Source organism: Malus domestica, chromosome 16, assembly GCF_042453785.1.
Source record: "Malus domestica chromosome 16, GDT2T_hap1".
Taxonomy (NCBI): domain Eukaryota; kingdom Viridiplantae; phylum Streptophyta; class Magnoliopsida; order Rosales; family Rosaceae; genus Malus; species Malus domestica.
The window spans coordinates 1,589,224-1,610,818 of NC_091676.1; the positions used below are offsets into that span (position 1 = coordinate 1,589,224).

General features: G+C 39.5%; 4 protein-coding genes across 6 annotated transcripts; 2 read left to right on the top strand and 2 right to left on the bottom strand.

Annotated features, from left to right (window-relative positions):
* Positions 1-1,492: 1,492 nt before the first annotated feature.
* On the bottom strand, positions 1,493-5,700 carry LOC103451562 (uncharacterized). 2 transcript variants are annotated; one of them, XM_029095662.2, is made up of 9 exons: positions 5,287-5,700; positions 4,778-5,122; positions 4,473-4,688; positions 3,570-4,216; positions 3,322-3,418; positions 3,179-3,232; positions 2,983-3,098; positions 2,463-2,653; positions 1,493-2,352 (listed from the first exon to the last, which is right to left on the bottom strand). In XM_029095662.2, exons 1-9 carry the CDS (start codon positions 5,560-5,562, stop codon positions 1,715-1,717), a joined length of 2,580 nt encoding a protein of 859 aa, XP_028951495.1. In that variant the 5' UTR covers positions 5,563-5,700; the 3' UTR covers positions 1,493-1,714. The 2 variants fall into 2 exon arrangements, with proteins under 2 accessions (XP_028951495.1, XP_028951494.1); XM_029095661.2 differs by having other exon boundaries at positions 1,493-2,355.
* Positions 5,701-5,975: 275 nt separating this feature from the next.
* On the top strand, positions 5,976-7,577 carry LOC114821976 (NAD(P)H-quinone oxidoreductase subunit L, chloroplastic). 2 transcript variants are annotated; one of them, XM_029095664.2, is made up of 5 exons: positions 5,976-6,313; positions 6,398-6,487; positions 6,778-6,888; positions 6,967-7,061; positions 7,290-7,577. In XM_029095664.2, the coding sequence occupies exons 1-5, from the start codon at positions 6,191-6,193 to the stop codon at positions 7,435-7,437; spliced, it is 567 nt and encodes a 188-aa protein (XP_028951497.1). In that variant the 5' UTR covers positions 5,976-6,190; the 3' UTR covers positions 7,438-7,577. The 2 variants fall into 2 exon arrangements, with proteins under 2 accessions (XP_028951497.1, XP_028951498.1); XM_029095665.2 differs by having other exon boundaries at positions 6,781-6,888.
* Positions 7,527-11,527, bottom strand: LOC114821975 (uncharacterized). The gene is made up of 10 exons (XM_029095663.2): positions 10,833-11,527; positions 10,592-10,729; positions 9,694-9,879; positions 9,407-9,544; positions 9,183-9,301; positions 8,968-9,100; positions 8,760-8,889; positions 8,576-8,655; positions 8,330-8,464; positions 7,527-8,203 (listed from the first exon to the last, which is right to left on the bottom strand). The coding sequence occupies exons 1-10, from the start codon at positions 11,352-11,354 to the stop codon at positions 7,964-7,966; spliced, it is 1,821 nt and encodes a 606-aa protein (XP_028951496.1). The 5' UTR covers positions 11,355-11,527; the 3' UTR covers positions 7,527-7,963.
* Positions 11,528-12,934: 1,407 nt separating this feature from the next.
* On the top strand, positions 12,935-16,421 carry LOC114822120 (protein BCCIP homolog). Its single transcript, XM_029096230.2, has 10 exons — positions 12,935-13,142; positions 13,978-14,137; positions 14,227-14,300; positions 14,454-14,678; positions 14,875-15,084; positions 15,185-15,250; positions 15,339-15,425; positions 15,504-15,557; positions 15,896-16,007; positions 16,113-16,421. The coding sequence occupies exons 2-9, from the start codon at positions 13,987-13,989 to the stop codon at positions 15,992-15,994; spliced, it is 966 nt and encodes a 321-aa protein (XP_028952063.1). The 5' UTR covers positions 12,935-13,142; positions 13,978-13,986; the 3' UTR covers positions 15,995-16,007; positions 16,113-16,421.
* The last annotated feature ends 5,174 nt before the right edge of the window (positions 16,422-21,595 follow it).

Consider the following 21,595-nt stretch of genomic DNA (forward strand, 5'->3'; position numbering starts at 1 on the left):
CACATCGTATTTTACTTTTCACATATTTTTCTAATTTTTTATCGTCGGATCGGATGAAATGAAGAAAATCAACGGATAAAAATTAATAAGAGATGTGTAAGAAGTAAAATAGGGTGTGAGAATAACACATCCCTTAATATATTGTATTTATACTCTTTATTGACAAAAAAAGTTGTTCTACCATTTTTTATTTTTATATAGTATGCTTTTGCATCTTCGATTTGTGATGATAGTTTTGAACTAGCTGATAGTTCAAATTGTTGTTCTTGTTGTCTTGGTTACTTCGGTTGAATACAGATTATGTTAGATTTAATATTGCAAGTTTTTTAATTGTTTTTACTTTAACCATTAAATTTTTGGTAAAAAATACAATGACAAAAATGTAACGATCAAAACTCTCAACTATAAAAGATTAAAATCCTTTTGATTTTGCATAATTTAACAAGAAGGATGAGCTGTGGACTGAGTTTGCATGTGAGCCAACTCACTAATTCCACCATATATTGCAAAGAAATTTGTTGAAAATGTATATATATTCATATACGGCACGTGCATCTTGTTCCCCTGTCACGTGTCAGCTTGGTTTGACAGATTTTTGGTTGGGCTTTTGTTTCCAAAGATTCTGCATCCAGAAGTTTAGAACTGCTGAACAGATAATTGTCCAATAAACAAAAAATTTGACCAAGAAAGTCCGCCCACCAACAAATTGATTTTTATATCAATCAACCAATCCTTGCAGGAACCAAGGTCGAAGATGAAGACTTGTTAATAAATGTATTAGGTAGACGTTCTATTCATGCATTGAATTATTTAGAATATTTCGTTGGTACGGAGCCAAGCTCGAGTCTTGGAAACAACCTTTTTGTAAAACAAGAGTAAGATTATGTATAATAGATGTTTTTCTCAGCCGCCGTCAAGCGGAAAGCCTTGTTGGCTTGGGGTCGCCGTTTTTAAGTACTGAGCGGAGCTCCTACCAATCTACAAAGAGCAATTGTAGTGGAAGTAGAACTTTACGTGACAAGTTTACATCATGAGGTCATCAAGAAGTGGAGAGTTTAGCTTGATGGCCCCAGAGGCCACTAACTTGAGAACACTTTTGCCTACAGCAACAAACACACAAAAACCAAGCACATGTAAATTCATCAATGATTTACAAGATTGCAGGTAGCAGCAAATCGTGCACAAATCAACAAGCGATCCACATCGTATCAAACAGGACCTTAAATTTATCAATGGCGGGCGGGATTCATGGATTCAGGACGACAGATAGCGAAAGATGAAGAGGCGGTTTGAGGTGGTTATGAAGAGATAATGTGATACCGAAGCTCTACTAGTTCTAAGCGGAAACTCCTTTCGCTCACCCACTCTCCGGTCTCGCGGAGCTTTTTCTCCACGGGCCCTTCAAACTTGCTAGGGAAGTTCATCATAGACATGTCGGGACAGAAATAAACAGGGGGTAGTACAGAAGGAGAAAAATGATGCGCCGAAACGATTCCTTTTAACCACCAATTTTTTTGCATTCTGCTTGTATAGTAGCAGGGCAAGGAGCTTGATTACAATCAGAACATATACTACGGCATCTGCTGCCCCGGTACACATTTAAGTTCTCGACAGGAATTAAGCTCGCCCTTCAATTCAAGGGCAGACTTCATAGTATAAAGTTTGGTAAAAATGGACAAATTATCTCGTAACTATAAGGTTTGGCACTGTCTCCTTATGTAGGTAGAGTCCTCAGCAAATGAAGTGCCCGATTCCACTGTGGTCTTTGTGATAGGACAATTCTCTTCAAAACGGGAACTGCTCCAGCAGCTATAATTGCCGAATGGTTCTCACTGTCCATGCTCAGATTATAAAGTATCGCCAAGCATGCTTCAACGGCCCTCTCACTCCCTTGTTCAATCAGTTCGACCAAAGGAAATATACCTCCTTGGGAAGCAATGGCTCGAGTGGAATCAACCACCCCTTCAGAGATTATTCTGTTGAGTTCCACAACTGCAGCTTCCTTTTCTTCTAGAAAGAATGAGGTATTTAACTGCTCCATGAGTCTCGGAATGGTCTCGTGGAGAGTTACTTCCATGTTGATTGGGTCCTCGAAATCTAGTCTGGGACCAGAAAGAGAACCAAGTTTCACCAAACAAGCAGCAACCCAATCTTTGTTGTGAAGGGGGATATTAGACTTCAGGATATCACTGAGCAATTTGGTGAAATGCGCGGAATCTATTTTTTGGCAGAACTTCTTAGAGTCGAGCAGTTTTGTAAATAACCGGGATGCTGCTGATATAGCATGACCAGCTTCTTCAACTTCAAGGGCGTATTTTTCTGGCTGTTGATTATATACTTCTGATTCCGTGTCTGCTAAATACCAAATACAAAAAGTTAAATAAGTATCAAATCTGTGAACAAACACTATTATTACTTACCTTCCAAGCAGTTTTACTATAAAGGAAAAGAATTTCCAGTACCTTCAAGAATCTTTTGCTGGAAAACAACATCTAAACCAGATTCAATATCCGCTGAAATGATGGTGTCCATGCTTGGGTCAATAACTGCGTAGAAATCAAGGATAGAAGTAGCTTTTGTTTGCAAACTCGGGGTTGGGGTCTTTAATGTCTCAACAAGGCGAGCAATAACCCCAGAGTCAAGCACATTTTTGCTATACAAACAGAAGTCAAAACTTTACTCGGTCTTTTTTTTAGAAGAACCAGATAATCATGCACTTAAAAAACAGTGAAGCTTAAACATTTGCATTTTGCGTGAAGCTATAGTAATACAAATTTTGCCTTAAACATATGATAAAATGGAGAAAAAAACAATTCCAAGAATTATAAGGCAGTTAAGCATCATAATCAACAACAACAACAACAAAGCCTTTTCCCACAAAGTGGGGTCTGCTATATGAATCCTCGAACACCATTGCCCTTGGTTCTGTGTCAAGTCGAAGCATCATAATCGAGCACAGAAAAATAAGGAGGGACATCAAACCTGGTATTAGTTTTTGACATGGACATATTAGCTATATCTCCAGTTATTTCCGCGGAACCATAAGGACCCCTAGCTGCATCCGATCCCTTTTTTGATCCATTTCGTCCATCATAAAACTGGAATGAAACAACATGCTTGGTGAGTCAATTGATAACTCTAAGGTTTCAAATACGTTATCAATAAACAATTGACCAACCTTTGACTTCATTTCTTTATTAGGATCTGAGATCCGGGCAAGAATATCCAACGCCTGCATTACATCAATTATTCGCGTGATTAACTTAAACTAGAATCACTTAAAAGATTTAGGGATTGACTAAAAATAATACGATGAATGACCTTTTCCATCAAGATGTCAGACATCTGTGGCTGCTTTAAAAGATTAACCAAAGGATCCCTAACACCTTCATCTTCAATTAACTGGCAAACAACATTACTGCATCATTCAAAACAATAAGTTTATCAGCTTGCAGAGGCCAAGTTATTTGTCACCTCATACATTTCCCCTGTTAATTTAGTTCTCAAAAGGATTTGCATTTTATTCAAAACATAAAGAAGAGACTTAAAAATAGTGAATGCTTAATTACCTGACAGACAACCTCTCTAGTGCTCGAACTGCCGCCAGTACGATGGCATTATTCTTACTGTCTAGAAGCTGTACTAAAAGGTTAACTGCCCCAGCTTCTCTGAATGCTATCCGTATATGTTCATTGATAGATGCATCAGCAATTGCCTCCGCAGCCCTTGCTATTGCAGACTCGTCTTCAAGTCCAAGAATCAAAACCAATCTAGCCACACCATCTGTCCACGGCAAAAGTGTGAGTTGTTTACCGGTGGTTAATTCAGACTGTTTTTTATCATCTTCCAGTTCAATGGCCCCAATACGAGCAAGAAACTGTTGCTGTGTCCGTCCAACAATCGCATTCATCTTGGCTTCCTCTATATTTGCGTTTTTTTCATCAACATGTAACCCAAGGAGTAATTCAGAAGCACCAAACCTGGAGGGAGTTTTATAAGTCTGTTCAATCTCCATACCATCTGGTAAACTAGGCCATGAATACAAACCCGGCCTGAAGGACTTATAAGCAGCTGAACCAATGATGGGGACGGGAACCAGACCTTCCTCCACAACAAGAATTCTATAGTACTCATCCTTACATAGTTCTAACAAAGCATTTCTTGCCTCCTTTCTAATTACTTTTGATCCTTCAACGTCAGTTCTTAAGAGCTTTGCCTGCATCATTAAAAAAGTGAATTAATCCATAGGTATCACATAATCAAAAACATTAGAAAAGGGGGATTTGTAACTATGATATAGTGATTGAACTGCTTAATACTTTGTTTCACATGTGATGTATACAAGATAATCCCAAATCAACTACTACGTATCAAAAACCATGGAAAATGAAAACCGGTACACTTAACAAAAGCCATTTGATCCAACTTGAAACTAAATCTACTACAACAAAAAATGGAAGGGGAAGTCTCACCAATTTTGGTATAACACCTGCTTCAACCATAATGCTGTGACTAAAGTGACTTAATGATAAATTTGCCAACACCCCTCCGGCTGCTTCCTTCACCTTTACGTCCTCATCATCCACGGACTTAACAAGTAACGGCAAGACATCACCGTTTGCAATTTTCCCTCTGAACTTCTCATCCACAGACAAGTTCCACAAAGTACATATAGCTTGTTCCTTCACCTGCAGAAATGTTACAACAACCTACGTCACTTTTCTACATCAAGAAAAATGTGGAAAGCAATTCCACGAGCGAAATACCCATCCTATACCTCAGGTTCCAAAGACGGTCGATTTAGCAACCCGGTTATCTCTTCAATTGCTCCACTCTGTGCTACCACATCTCTATACAAATTAACAAGGGATATCGACCTTAAAAGGCCGGCAGCAGCTTCACACGCAGAACTAGACTCTGACCTCAGCAAGTTTACAATGAGGTTTATGCAGCCAGGAAACTGCATAATGGCTTCGACATACTTCTTTCCTCCAAGTGAGTATTTCCAGAGTGCCACTATTGCCTGCTCTCTATCAAGGGAATCATTATCCAGCCCGAGCATCCGAATAAACAAACCGACATACCCATCACCCAGAGAAGTACTCTTTATCTCTTTAGTGTCCTACAAATCAAGAGTGGCGAGAATCAGAATATCAAATTTCACATTTCATCCTCATGAAATATAATCTTCTGGGTTGAATTGAATCCTCATGAAACATATTAACCACTAAAAAGATTAATGCTTGATAACAATGGAAGTATGGAGATGAAATCATGCAAACTTACAGTGGATGGTTTAAACTGTTGTGGGGTGGCATCTGCCGCACCGCCGCCGTCGCTATCACTGACCCTTGTGAGGAATTGGCGGGAAGATCGTGATTTGAGGTTGAGGCATTGGAAACGGGTTGAAGGGAAGAAGAGTCTCGGCCTTCTGTTTCTGGGTCTGGTGGGTTTAGCTGCAATGACTTCCATGTGGATAAGGGTGTTTGAGATGGAGAGTGAGGATTGGAGGAGATGAGGCTGCTTCACCGTTAACGGCGGTTGGGCTGCCGAGGCCAACATCTTGGTCCGATTGAGGCAGAAATTGGAAAGTTGCAGACTTGCAGTTAGCTTTTGGGGTTTAGAAGAAGCTTTTCCAGTTGTGGGATCTATTCAAGACTCAATCTTTAGATCATTAGATGGTTTGAGTTAATTTGTTTTTTTTGCTTTTTTATTTTTTTTATTTTTGGTGTTCATTTATATTGGTAAATATAAGATACTTCTATCTACTCATCTCTTTTTTACATCCATACAGATCTTGTTAAATTCGATCATTTAATCATATTTTTAATTTATTTGATCTGACGGTCAAAACTTAAGATTTAGCAGACAAAAATGAGCGTATAAAAGCACCACCATTTTAGTAATAATAAATTATTATTATTTTTTTCGCATAAATGCTATTTAAATTGTAGTTAACAAAATCGAACGATTTTAATTATGTTACGTACGATGAAGAGTCGTTAATCACGTGTACGAACAAAATAAATACACTAGGCACACATTGAGTTTCACCCAATTATACTAGTCACGTGGCGATATTCGTTCATTATTTTAACTTTATTCGTCAAGAAACTCCAAAGCATTTTCTGCCATGGAACTCCAACCATAGGGATAAGAAAACACAAAGACACAGAAACAGAGCACTAAAATGACCTGCTCATTCAGCTTCCAAATCCCCCAGGCGCTGCCTTCTCTCGGCCGTTCCCGGCGTTCTTCTTCTCTCCCAATCGCCTCTCAACACAGACAGCCCGACAATGTCGATCCTCAAAAGGTACCAGCTTTCTTCCTTGGTTTACAGTTTCCATTCAAATTTTATTCAGATCATTAATAAAGATCCAAACTTTTGCTTTTTCAGACAGTCGGAAGCATCAGTCAAAAGCCAATTGACTGTTTCCACCTGAAGAAATCGAACTTGGCAATTCAAGTTGGAGCAGTTTTGGCCACCGTAAGCCACTCATCATCTCTACTTCTAATCCTGCTAACCCTTTAAACTTAAAAGGTTTTCGATCATAGAAGCGCTTTTTTGGAGAAGCACTTGAAAAGTAGATGCTTCTTCAAGAAGCATTCTCAAACTCCTCCGGGAATCATTTGAATTTTTAATACAGATTTCAATATACTTCTAGTAAAACACTTTTAGCATAAGCGCATATGAGCAGAAGTTTTTTCTACATAAGCATTCCCAAACGGGTCTAATTAGTGATAATTTGGTGTCGAACTCATCCGGAACTATCTCAGCAGATTGAGCAGCCTGCATTTGCCGTCACCGGAATCAACTACGAGGAAGATTTGACATGGGTTTTAATACAGTCCGGAGTTGTTGCCTTCTGGTACTTCCTTATCATGCCGGTGAGTAATTCTTCTTCTCTTTGTACTTTTATTTTGTAACATGGAGCTTTTGAGAGAAGCACTTTTGTGTGATTGCAGCCAATCATCATGAACTGGCTTCGGATTAGGTGGTACAAGAGAAATCTCCTAGAGATGTACTTTCAGTTCATGTTTGTCTTCTTATTCTTTCCTGGGTAAGTGACTTTTCTATCATTTGGGTTTCTTCTTGATTCTCCTAAACCGCCACTCTAATTTGAGTAACTGATTTCCGCACATCCCTGTTTATCTCCGAACTTTCGAATAAATAAATCAAATGCGAATGAAGAGATATAAACATGAGCATCCGAGTTCAAATCCTCTCCCCAGCGTCGAGATTTCAAGTACAAAATGTTGTGATTCAGTTATTTTCTCCCATTGTGCAGAGTAATACTTTGGGCACCATTTCTGAACTTCAGGAAGTTCCCTCGAGATCCATCCATGAAGTACCCTTGGTCGAAGCCAGACGACCCTGACCAAATAAAAGCTGGGTTTCTAAAGTACCCATTTGCAGAACCTGAAGAGTACTCGTAGAAAATACAGATGTATTTCCGTACGCTGCGACGGATGCAGTTGAACATGTACAATGTTATATCTCAATGACACATATTCGATACATATAATGAATGTAACGAAGAATCAAACCTTAAATTCAAATTCCTTTTCGAACAAAACACTAATCCGAGAAAGCATATCTGTATCCGTCTCAAAGTTCTCATGAACATATCGCTGGTATTTGTAGATGTTAGCGGTGAATAACTTCAAAAGGATGTAAATAAACATGAAAAGTTGCACCGAAAACAAAAAACTCAAAACCAAATTAAACCTTGGAGCAAGTATTGACCTTCAACTACGCCTAGTTCTGTATCCCGTCGGGATACAGGTATAAATAGAGCTTCCTGTTCGTCGCCACCTTATTCTGGAGTAAATCAGCAGAACTTTTCTTCATCATACTCAGTTTTGTAAGACAAATTTTTAAGTCGGTACTTTGCACCGTCATCTTCTAAACCTGCTTCGCTCATCCTGCTAAGATGGGATTTTCAGAACTGGAAATCACAGTTCATTCAAAGAAAGAGCTGATAGTCGCGGGTAGTTTCTTCAACTCCAACTCCCAAGATTCCATGTTCGGGGACATGACAGCAGCACCAACAGCCAAGGCTACAACAGCAAGGGCCAGAGTCTTCTTGCACCCGATTCCCCGTGATAGCTTTCCCAATAATGTCTTACAATACTTGTCTGCTTCCTTGCTAAGCTTTTCGCGGTGTACATCCTCTGCCTCACCAGCCAATGCCTTCTTATTCTACAAGTAATAGTAGTATTCAAATAGCATAAAACAAGTTAATTAATACTTCGCGTATGACTAAATCATATAAGAAATTGTATACAAATATATACAATTAAAAGTTAATAAAAAGTACAAAGTTACCTTGCGCATAAAACTTTTGAGAGATTCCCTCATAGGATCAAGAGGAGAGAGGTTTGCAGAATGTTCCTTCCATTGGTTAGAAAGTTTCTTCAGAATAGCGACACTCACTTCTAAGTTTTCCTCGTAAACCTTGTCCTGTTACCATTTGACGCACAACACAGATATCAGATTGTTAAATTCACTAACGGTGCTGTTTCAAACCCAAACATGAATGCAATGATGCTGATGAGAAGCAGAATATCTCACCCACTGCTTGAAGCAATCAGCATGTTGGGTCAAACACCAAATGAAAATTCCAGTTGCTTCATTGGATAGCTCAGGTATACCTGCGTGAAACAGAATTATCTCAATCCCATTTTAAGAAGCTACGATTTTTCCCTACTTATGAAACAAAAACTACAATACAAAGGAAGTCAAGAAATTTCCGTACTTTCTCCTGCAGCTTTGACAGCAAAACTCATTATCTGCTGTGAAACTTGTTTCATTGCTTTGCTTCCAGGGGCGCCAGCTAGAGCGACCGCTTTTAGGGTTGGATATATAGCCTCGAACCTTTCGGTGGCCTGTAAAAAATATCATGCGTAAGTACAGTACAATGAAAATAATTTATATTAAGTGAATCTGCCCTTAATAGTAATTACCTTTACTCTAGCTGAATGCCCGGGAAAGGTAACTCCCATAAGTATCTCTAATGCAGAAGGTGGCACCAAACGCTCCCCCTTCCTAACAGCACTATTTACTAAAATAGTACGAGCCTTGGGCATAGACAGAATTCTGCAAACAAAGTAACAAATTTTAGAGTTGAAGAATGTAAAGGCAAGCAAAAATGTTTGAAGCAATAACCATCTTTTAATACCTCTCCACTAGCTGCAAAACAAGATCCCGGGACTGTGGATTACTACTTTTTCCACAGACTAGAGGCAACACATTGCGGGCCCATGCATGCAACCCAACAGCGAGGTCCCCTTGACTAGCCTACACAAGACATTTTTGACATCGATTAACATTACTATAAGAGCTAATGTTATTTTTCCATGAAGAAAGATCACTAAAACTGGTATTATATTGTTAACCACTTACCTGAACTATCATCCATATAATTACTGGAAGCTTATCTTGTCCTTGATACTTTGAATTTTCTCTCAGTGTTGGCAATATACTAATCAAGACATCGGGTTTTCTTCGCAATACCATTGCTACAACCACAAATATCGCAACCTGCGATTTCAACAAAATTCAAGTTTGCATCAGCAGTCGACGAGTACATATTTGTGAAGTTACAATTGCAAATTATACCTTAACATTAACAATGAATATCAAACATTTCCTGGACAAGTAAAACACGAAAGCAAGGAGAGGGGAATTACCTGAGATTTTGAAGACACATTCTGCACAGCCTTCTTGCCCTTTGTGCCGGAAACTTGGCTCACTAGGTCTGCAAGAATGCTGTCTAAGGACCATAATATAAAAGACCCAAGGGCCTCAACGGAACGCTGGTTGATCCAGTCAACTGATGTCTTGTAAACATCTTCAGAAATATGAGAAAGGGGGATCTGTTAAAAAAACACCACCAAGTGATTAGGTTGTCCAGGAGCATGCACACTTAAATTTGCTTCCACCAATAAGTCATTAAGCCCCATAAAATGGAGGCCACAAGCAAGAGAATCCGTAGAACAAGATATGTTACTTGCCCTAATTATCCATCTCGCAAATATCATCCTTATCATCACAGTATGTATATTAGATTAGTGCACTCTTTCAACAAATTATAAATTATCCACCAACCTATTCGCCTTTGAGGCCATAAATACCACCTCTACCATTACCCGAAATAATACGCACAGTTGTTTTCGGGAAGGACCGGAGTTATATTCAGAAGGAAGTATGCTGAAAATCGTAGGAACCATATGGAGAAGCCCCAAAAACAACAGACAAACAGCTAATCTCAACCAAACATCCAACAAGATCAACGAGGATCAAATTTGTTCAAATATATAACTAAGGAGAGAGAAGCTTTCCACGGATTTGTTTGAATATATATCTAAAGAAAAAAGCTTTCCGCAGATTTATTAGAATACATATCCAAAGAGGAAAGCTTTCGACGAAATTTTTGATATCATTAATATAAATGCCATTTGAAATATTGAACAGAAAAGAGCATAATGCACAATGGTAATGGTTCACATGCAATTCAACCCCGAAAACAGATATTCGACCTATTAATCAATGCATCAGGTATTTAAACGAATAAATTTCAAAACTTACATCGGCAAGCTTGGCCACCGATGACTCCTTGAACATCTTCACCCATGGAAACTGAGAGGCAGACACCGCAGAGAATGCACGGCCGAAATAGTCCGCGAAACGCATCAGCTGTATGTCCTCCTTCGACTCGTACGACGCCTATTGCAATTCAAAATCCCCAAATCAATTAAAACATTTGGAATTTTAAATCGAATTCAGTTGAAAACGAATAGATCGAGCTAGATCAGAGCATAAAATTCACCGAAATGTCAATGAGGAATGCAGCGAGATCGTTCGCCTCGTCGATCTTAGCCGCCGCCTCGGCCAGCGTGACCTTAGGCTTCTTCGGCTTCTTGGGCTTGGATTTCTTCGCCTCCTCGGCCTTCACGTTCTGCGCCGCAGCTTCATCATCGCTATTATCCCCATCCTCGTCGTCGGACCTGAGCTTCGATCTCGCCGGAGCAACATCGTCGAGGTCGACATTGGCCCTCTGAGCTTCGAGAATCCGCCGGCGCCGGTCCTCCGACTGTTTCTCCAGCGACCGGAAAACGCCGTTTCCGTTGGCGCTCGCGATGCCGGGGACGAGCTTGTTCTGATTGTTGATTACTTCGGCGTTCGATTCCTTCTTCTTCCTCGGGCGCTTCGCGGTGACCTTCTGCCAGCCGTGGTCGTTGTTGGCGTGGGCGTGATGGGTACTGCTGTAGTCGTTTGCAGCGGTGGATGCGGCGTCGAGGTGGTCCCCGTTGGCGATTGATTCGAAAGCTGCAGCGTGATTTTCTTCCATGATTTGGCTGTTGGTGTTGAATTTTCTCAGGAAAATTGAAAGAGAGAGACAGAGAAAGGAAACGGAACTGGGAAAATTGAGAGAGAGAGAGAGAGAGAGAGAGAGAGAGAGAGAGAGAGAGAGAGGGAGAAATGAATAGAAAGTTGGCTGGTAGGAGTGATTTTAATGGGGTTGACTGGATGAATCTGACCCTTGATTTAAAATAAAATTACATCAAATACCAACCGTTTGGATTTGTAATCCGAATCTGAAAATAATTAGTAATTGATAAATCAATTAGTCCTAATCTTTTTCGTTGTCGGATAATTAGTCCTAATCTTTTTCCAATTAACTGGGAATATGGGTTGGTAATTGGTTTGCCATATTTGGTATTACCTACTATTCCAAAATTGATTTAACTCATTTATTAATATCATAACACACCTCAAACACTCTATAATTTATAAAATTGATTTAACTCATTCAACGGTGAAGTGACATTTACTTTGTTGGGATGACATGTCCTGCTAAGTAGATATGTGTTGAGCAACTTGTTCAACCCTAATTAGTCAACGATATCACTCCGAGCAGCGGCTTAACCACTTTTACGTCTCGTCCTAAACTTTTGCTTTTGATTGGTGATTGACTTGTGGCCTAATTAGTGTCTGAGTAGGCCTCCTCCTAAAACCTTTTGCAATAAAGTTGTTAGTCTTTCCACATGTCTTTGGTTGTTGAAAAGTCCTTTCTATTGCTTAATCGGACCAGGCTAGTGGTGGTGCTTGGATGTGCCCTCTTTATAATTCCACTGGGCCTTGGGTTTCTTATTATTTGTTGGGCTTTGACTTTTATTACCTCTTTTGAAGTCTCTTTCTCGGCCTGCACTATTTTAAGGGTCGAAAATGACCTTATATTAACAACTATTTTGTTGTGTTAATAACAAAACTATTTCCTTTTGGTCATTTGCCAACAATGTTCGGATTTTGTAAAGTTGGATTAATGTAATGGGGGACAACCTTTGCTTAAGAGGCAAAACAGGTGGACCAGTTTATGGTTAGTCATGACCTCGCAAAGCAACTCTTGATTACATTCGAGTAATCTTCCTCCTTTTTTGTTTGTTCTTGATTTACTAATTTTTGAACGAAATTTGTAAAATTGAAAGAAAAAGAAAGAATAGCATTTTTGATGGAGTAAAATGCATCAAGAACAAACACACAAACAACAAGGTAGAGGTTCTAACTCGAGTTCAAACTCTCACGAATTCATTATTTATAGTCGTTTATTTTGTTTTGTCGTACGGTTTGATTCAGAAGAAGAAAAAGTACATTACCGCTTCTCTCCTGGTGTGACACCACAACAGCATAGAAAGAAGGATTAGTGAACTGTGCCGGAGACATAGACAATTGTAAGCTTCACTTGGAGACTTTGAGTTGCTATGCGACTTTTTTGCTTGCCATGTCGAAATTGGGGGTTTGATGTCGTTTTGTCCTCCTTTGTTGTTGTCGTTTGTTTTTCTAGGCTGTTTGGATTGGGCCTCGTACTTGTGTTATATATTGCTGTCGGCCCGAAAACAAGTAAAGAAAAATGAACTTCCATATTTACCCATTTGGCTTATCGACAATTGCAATCGTGTCATAACCTAGTGCCACTGCAAGTCGCCGATCAGTCTTTCTGCGAACTCTCGCCGCCCCAACAGCCTTGCTCTGCCGCCGACGCCCCTCCGTCCTCTCCCTGTCAGACTCCCGCCACAGAAGCGCCGCCGCTGAATTTGGGTCCTCCTCCTCAATCGTGTTAGCTCCTTTCCTGTACGGGGTAAGTTTCTCACTGGCATTATAATCCTTCTATTTCCTAGCCTCGTCGATCTCGCGTTTCTTCCTCTCCTCAGCCAATCCCATCTGCAACGGAATCTAGCAGAGAGGCTGTCAAAAGACAGCCGTCGGATTGCTGTGCTTCGCGCCACTCCTTCTCTGCGGGTTTGGTTGCTGTGCTTCGTGGGGTGGAGCTCGTCGTGGCTTTCCACCATTCATGTTAGAGAGGTCGTCAAACGAGCAAGCCTCCGAAACCCCTTCATCGTTTTGAATCCCTTCACCACCAAATCCCATTTTAACCGAACAAGAAACTCCAAAAGCCCATCATCTTATCCCCTTCACTCCCTAATCCCATCATTGGCTAATCCCTTGGAGCCACCAAATTCCTCATCCAAACGAATCCTTAGGGATTAGGATTTAGGGTTTAGGGTTTAGGGTTTAGGGAAAAGCTTAGCTGAACTAAGCCAAGTTGTTGCATTAGTTATTCCATTTGAGCTAGAATTTGTTTGTTTTTTTCGCCCCAGCGGTGTGAATTCGAAACTATAGCTGCGTATTAGTAAGTGATAGAATTGTATCAAGAGAGTTCCAAATGTGAATTTTATGAATTTAATTACTGTCTGTTGACCTGTTGCGTTTTTATGCGTCCCAAAGTGAATTCGGTTCATGATTGATGTTGTACTTCTCTATAAACGTATAAATTTTGTGTGCGTTTATTTTTTATCGGTGATGGTATGTAGGGGATATGTTTTACTTTCTCAGCTGTTTGGAGGTGGGAATTTTGTTTTTTATTGTATGCTGAGCTGACCTTCAATCTCAATGACCTGAAACTTACACAACAGGTTATCGAGATGCCTCGTAAGCCGGCAAGGCATTGCAGGTATCAGCCTCTGACATTTTCCCCATTTGCGCGTCACATTGCTCACGTTGCCTCCGGCTTCATGGACAACCGCCGAAGGCATGGCAGAGACCTCCCTGAAAATTCACTACCTAATTCCACAGGTATTACTAGGTATCACACTATAATTAACCCTCCTATGTGTTAAATGCTTCGGAATGGACATACGTATCTCTCCTGTCATGCTTTTCAGGTAATGGTTGGATAAAGAGACCTTCGGAAATCAAGAAAGAACAGTCCACGTCTTCTGATGAAGAAGAGTTTGATGTGAGAAAATTCTTCTTGTACTAATTTTCCATGTTAATGGATGGGGAATTCTTACTGTATTTGAATACCAGAATAACTGAGATACAAAAGTGATTACTCATTCATATCGTATCTATTAGTATTTTTATAAGAATTTGGTTCTTATCTTTGAAGGGAACTGTCCAAGCAGATTTTGCTTTCTTTGATCCAAAACCTGACGACTTTCATGGAGTGAAGATGTTGCTTCAGACATACCTTGATGATAAAGAATGGGATTTGAGTGGTTTTGCAGACTTAATATTGGAACAGACCACTGTAGGAACTGTTGTTAAAATAGAGGATGATGAAGATAATGGAATTTTCGCTCTTGCTACTGCCCTTAACTTGGAAAGATACAAGGCAAGTGATCTATACTCTTATTTAAGTAATTCAAATGGCTACATCATTCTGCCATTTATCCCTAGATCGGCATGTTCTTTAGCTTTACATAGCTTTTTTCCTACTATTTTTATCTTTTACAAGTGACAGTTTATATTTTGGCTCTTCCTTTTCCTACTATTTGGATCCTTGAGTGTGTTTATTTGATTCTTATTAGGGCCATAAATGTATTACGGAGGTTAAGGAGTTTCTCCTTAAAGTATGTCAAGAGAAGGATGTGAAAGATGACCTGAGATCACTTTTGGGAAAGGAAGCAAAGAGTGTGGGTCTTTTGGTCTCTCAACGGGTGACAAATTTACCTCTGCAGCTCTTGCCACCTCTTTATGATGCGCTCTTTGATGAAGTCTCTTGGGCTACAGAAGATGAGGTTAGATTCGATGATATAGGACTGATGAGCTTATGTCTATTTTCATACATGCTCGGAACAAATTCTTCTAACTAACATTTTTTTGTTTCACCTTTTGTAGCCAACAGAGGAGCTCCAGAATTTCTTTCGTTTTAAGGTTTACATAATAGTCAGTAAAGTCTACAAGGTATGCCATTTAAGCTGAGTTCTCTCTCTCTCTCTCTCTCTCTCTCTCTCTCCATCTATTTATTTCGTTTCTGGATGCAAAAATACAGCTAAGAAATGCACACCAGAAAAAGGGCGTGAGTGTCAGTGAAGAGCCAATAATATATATAAAGCCAGAAGATGAAATTTTTCACGAGGTACTGATCATTTGACATAAGCAATGTTCCATGTTCCTTGCGTTTCATTCACTAATTGTTTTCTTAAGTGCATTTCAGCTGAGCACCTGGTCCTTCGAGTTTCCTTTGCACACTGAGCAACCAACTCTTGAGGCAAGTAGTAGTATTGGCAACCTGTTGATTTTTTATATATATCCTGAAGTTACTATATGATATGTCAACAAGGATTGAAAAAAATAGCTTGGAGTATTACCTGGACCATTGCTATTAAGTCCACATCCCACACTTCTCTCAAATAGGTCCTAGCATTTTCACGACACCTAAACCAAAGTACCTTGCTGAAGACATTCAAACTATCACAGATATGTCTAACTTTTGGTGATGCAATTAAGGTTGATTGCGTGGTTGCATGTACGGCTTGATCGTTGTGATATTGTCGTCTTAATGACAATCTAACCATTTCTGTATATTTTTCCTTTTTAACCATGCAGCTAAGAAACTATCAGCAAATGGGACTAGTCATGGCTGTTAAAGCAGACCGGATCCCAACGTTCCGACAACAGATAAAATCTCTAGTAGATGAATCATGATTCTAATTGAAAGGTTTAGCAAATTCTTTAATTAAGTGCCTTATTTATCATCTCTAAACTCGTCTTTAATGGATGCCATGGTTACTGAGATCATCCTAACTGCATTATCCCGTTGCAGGTGTCGCAGGTGCCTAATTTTGATGTCTTTCTGCCCGTGCCTGAGACGGCCCCTCACTAGGTTCATCTAAAAAAAGGTGAAACAATGAAAAGCATACATGCATTGAGGAACTTGTCATGTCATGTTATTATCTTTGAGTTCTATCTGAATCGAAAAGGAAATGGCAAAACAACGAAACCATCTGCATTTTCTTAGAAGTGGAACTTAGCTATAAGAACAAAGAAGAGCACCATTTTTGTAGAACTATTTTGTTAGTTTAAGATTTTTTTTGGGTTATAAGAACAATATACATGGATTGTTTTGTTTGAAGTTCTATGCACACAGATAGCGCATAATTACATACACAATGTAGTCGATGCCTTCTGTCCAAACCCCCCCTTGCTCAATTATTTTTTTTCAAATTTTAATTTAATTTTTGAAGTATTACCCTTTTTAAGTATATTTTTAATATTTTTATTAAAATTGATATTACTATTCTAAGCTAGAATAACGAGATGGGGACGGTTTGAACTCGGAATATAGTGCTTCACATGGTTGATCAATTGATTTAGTGTTATGATTTGTTTTCTTTTGCCTTGTTTCTAGACCTCTAAATTTACCTCACACAAAATGCAAAAAAACTCGAATTTAATGCACACTATTTTAACAAACTTGACTATGTCAAATCTTCACATGTCGCAAGTTTTAAGTTTCCGTATTTCTTAATTATCATTTTAAGAACCGAAATCAACCATATATGATAAACATGTCACATTGACACAAAAACTTGCACGTTGGATTGGATAGGTTCGCAAAAATTTTACCTAAATTTATGTACCAAGCATCCGATTGACAAAATATAAATGTGGATGTCTACATACTTGCCACTATCCATAAACAATTTGTTAGGTTTTTGTTTCGTTACTTGGCCTATAAAACAATGAGCAAATAGAAGGAACAAGTGCATAAGGAGAGAACATACGGAAAGTAGTACGGCTGCCCTGAGGACATTGGCACACTTACCGAATCTTGTCAATATTGTGTTTTATTTACTTTACATTTCACTGCACACATATGACGCCCACGTCAGTATCCGCCGCCACAGCTTCTGGCGGTGTTGGGGTACAAGGTTCGGTCTTCGGACATGGCGGATAATTCTCATAAGCTTGAGAAGCTTGAAGAATTCACTGGTTGTGTTCAGGAAGATGGACTCTCTCTGCTCGCTTCCGACACCGTTCACTATAACCCGTCGAATCTGTCGACGTGGGTCGAGAGCATGATGTCGGAGATAAACGTCCCGCCTTCTAATTTTGATCCTTTAATGGGCGGCGTTGTCGCCGGTATACAGCCTAATCAGCAGCAAGTCCAGCTCGTCGACGGCGCGTTTTTAGCTTCGGAGAAGTCGTCCATCTCCACCGTCGATTTCCAGGGTCAGCAGAAGAGCAACCCATTAGCACATCACCTCTCCAAACTGTAATCGAAGACTGCAAACTTTAAAGAGTTTTTTTTTTTCTTTCTTTCGTCTTGTTTTTGGTCGTAAATCTAAAAAATGTGCTTAAAATAATTGTTTTTAGTTGTAAACCTGGAAGATGTGCTTAAAGAATCGATCTTTATTTTTCACATTTACTTGCAAAGTTAACTCAAATAGTCGATGGCTTAGTGTGTGCGGCAATCTATGTCAATTAGTAAGTCGAGTTGAGACTTCAATTTTAAATAGTGACAATTATCATTCTATCAAACCGTCAGATGCTTGATACTATTACATAAGCATAGCTTATTTAAATTTATGAATATATAGTATAAATTATCTTATAATCTAAATAAATTTATCATTACGCAAATTCATAATTGTGTTTTATTTACTAAAGAAAAGAGAATATGCGTTTTTCAATTGGACATGCATTATTTGGGAACTTGAAATTCAATCCATGTGGTTCTTGCCCAAACAATTGACTACCGGAGGTTAAAGAGTCCATAGTTTGGCAAAATTTTCTTTTCTGGGCCTCTAAATTTAATTTAAACAAAATGAAAAAGGACTCTAATTTAATGCACATTATTCTAATAAACATGACTCCGTCTAGATGTTCGCATGTTGCAAGGTTTAAGTGTCCGTCTTTCTTACTCATTAATAACCGAAATCAACCATATATGATCAAACATGTCACTTTACACAAAAACTTGCATGTTGGATTAGTTTCCACATTAGTGAAACTTTGTCATCGCTAAAAAGCAAAGCAAAGAAAAAAGAAAGATTGGATAAGTCCAGGGCCGGTCCTGAGAATTTAGGAGCAGTAGGCAAGTTGAGTTCTATGACTTCCGTCTTTTTGTACATTGATATGTATAAAAAAGAATTATCTAAATACACGAAAAAAGTCTGTTTCTACATCAAATTTTATCAATAAAATTAAGATTCAAGGGATAAAGAAATATAAATATTACTTAAATATTACAAGTTTCGCATTTTTAAACGTGAATGTCTAGTTAAGTTTACGTAATCTAATTTTTTAACCAATTCTTTTTCAATTGACAAAATAGCTAACTCATTCAATATTTCTTGTGACATAGTTGATCGAAGATAAGATTTGATCAACTTTAAATTTGAAAATTTTATTTCCACATAAGCTATTATAACTGGTATGATTAACAAAAATCTATAAGGACTCAAAGACTCATAGTTTGTAAACTTTTTATTTGAACAAACACAAAGTTTGTAATATTAACTCATATATATAATAATAATATAATAAATAAATGGGGGCCCTAGGCAGCCTGCCTACTCCAACTATCCTCAAGGCCAGCCCCGATAATCCACATTAATTTTACCTAAATTTATGTACCACGCATCTGATTGTAGAAATATTTTTAAGTATCATACAATTGGTTAAATACTTGCAAAAAAATTTTAACTACTTGTATTATGATTTTTGATGTACCGGACCATGTTTATAGCACACTGAATTTTTTTTCAATTATATCCAATTGGGCCCGATTAATGGTGAATTAAAATGGTTAATTAATAGTAAACCACGACCATAATGAAGAGATGCATTAACTTTCCGACGCGGCAATCACTTATGGTAATCCTTGTATGCCCCTGAATCTCATCATGTCAACATCTTAATTAAGTGCACATCAAGCCACCTAATCGATAATCAACAACGTTAATAATAATACTTAAATGGACGTGTCCTTGCTAAAGGAACAGTGTTCTCTTCCTTCTCTTCCCTTGACCTTTAACTAAGTAAAAGTAAAAGTAAACCCCGTAATCAACTAAACTTTTCACTCAAATGAAATCACGTGACTTCTCTTTTTAGATGTAACATTGTTGTATTGATAAATGTAGTTGCTACTGTAGACATCGAAATTTCGTAAATAAATGTTGACCGGTAAATCAAAGTGTCAACGCTCATGTATTACATAAATTTTACACGTAGCGTGTGACTCAACGAAAATTGAAATGAGTTGGAAAAGTCATCAAATAGGACACGTGTCAACACCTGGCAGAAACGACTTATTTCATCTGGAATATTATATTCAAAATTAGGCCTTGGAAATTTCTATAAATACAAGCCTATTTCATTCATTTAAAGGAACCAATTCATATTACACCTTGAAGCTCTAAAGCTCTGAAACTCCGAAGCTCTCAAGCATCCAGGTTCCCGAAAAATCAAGAAAGCCTTCTTCGTTCTTCGTTCATCGTTCTTCCAAGATCAAGCCCCGACGGCCCTTGAAGAAAGTGTTCTTCGTTCATCGTTCATCGTTCATCCTAAGATTAAGCCCCAACGGCCCTTTGGATCAACAATCATCCACCAATTCAAGATCAAGCCCCAACGGCCCTTGAAGAAAGCACCATCGTTCATCATCCGTTCATCCAAGATCAAGCCCCGACGGCCCTTGGATCAACAAACATCAACAAATCCACACATCCAATCGTTCTTCAAGATCAAGCCCAAAAGCCCTTGAAGATCCGTTCATCACTGTTCTTCAAGATCAAGCCCAAAAGCCCTTGGAGATCCGTTCATCACTGTTCTTCGAAGATCAAGCCCAAAAGCCCCTTTGAAGATCCGCTCAAATCCACCTTCAAGATCAAGTCCACAGCCCTTGAAAAACGTTCATCCTTAGATCAAGCCCCACGGCCCTTTGGATCAATCGCACATCCACAAATCAACACCTTACGGAGATCGAATCAGAGGATCAAAATAGAGAGAGATTGTAACCCAAAATCATCAAATACAAATATTTGTTTGTGCACGTTGTTCTTGTCTCTTTCGTTTCAGGAATTTTCCGTGTTTACAAATTGGCACGCCCAGTGGGACCATCTCTGCCTCTCATCTCTTTCTCCGTTCAAGAAATTCAAGTGCACTTCAAAAATTAATGGCATCAAGGAAGGCTCAAACTGTTCCCGCAACCGGCGCAAAGAACAAAAGCGTCCTCGTCGCAACTGGTGTCACTTTGGGCATCACGACTCGAAGCATGGCAAGAGCTACTTCTGCCACCTCTTTCACCTCTGCATCAACTCTGCCAAGGGAACAAAAGCACCCAAGGCACGAGCCTTTGATCACCTTAGCCTCACTAAGGGCACCAAGGGGGGAAAGCCCAAGGAAATACTCCGAATCCATGCTCTCCGATGCCGATTCAAGCGACAGTTCAGCCATGCAAGTCATGACCATTGGAGCAACTTCAATCGATGAGCAGCTGGCTCAAATGAATGAAGCAATCGCAAGGCTAACCCGAACTGTGGAAGAAAAAGACTTGCAAATTACAGCACTAGTCAACCGATTGGAGGCACAAGACGGTGATAAACCCGACCCAGATGATGATCCACTAAAGGGAGGAGCTGGCGGAGACGAAGAACCCCCGGTGAAGAAAATCGATGGGAAGCCGGAGCCAGACCAAGCAGCGGCACTCATGGGATCTCTTTCTATCCAGCAGCTGCAGGAGATGATCACCAACACCATCAAAGCACAGTACGAATGAAGCTCACATACCTCCTTGTTCTACTCGAAGCCCTATTCTAAGAAGATTGATGCCCTAAATATGCCAAGGGGTTATCAACCACCAAAGTTCATGCAGTTTGATGGAAAAGGAAACCCAAAGCAGCACGTTGCACATTTCGTCGAAACTTGCAACAACGCGGGGACGGAGGGAGACTACCTCACCAAGCAGTTTGTGCGCTCGCTGAAAGGAAATGCCTTTGAGTGGTACACGGACCTAGAGCCTGAGTCCATCAACAGCTGGGAGCAATTAGAGCGGGAATTCCTCAACCGCTTCTGCAGCACCCGCCGCACTGTGAGCATGCTAGAGCTAACGAGCACAAAGCAGTGGAAGGACGAGCCAGTCATTGACTACATCAACAGATGGCGCACTCTAAGCCTCGACTGTAAAGACAGGCTCTCGGAAACATCTTCAATCGAGATGTGCATCCAAGGCATGCAATGGGGTTTGCAATACATCCTTCAAGGCATTAAACCACGGACTTTCGAGGAATTGGCCACTCGCGCCCA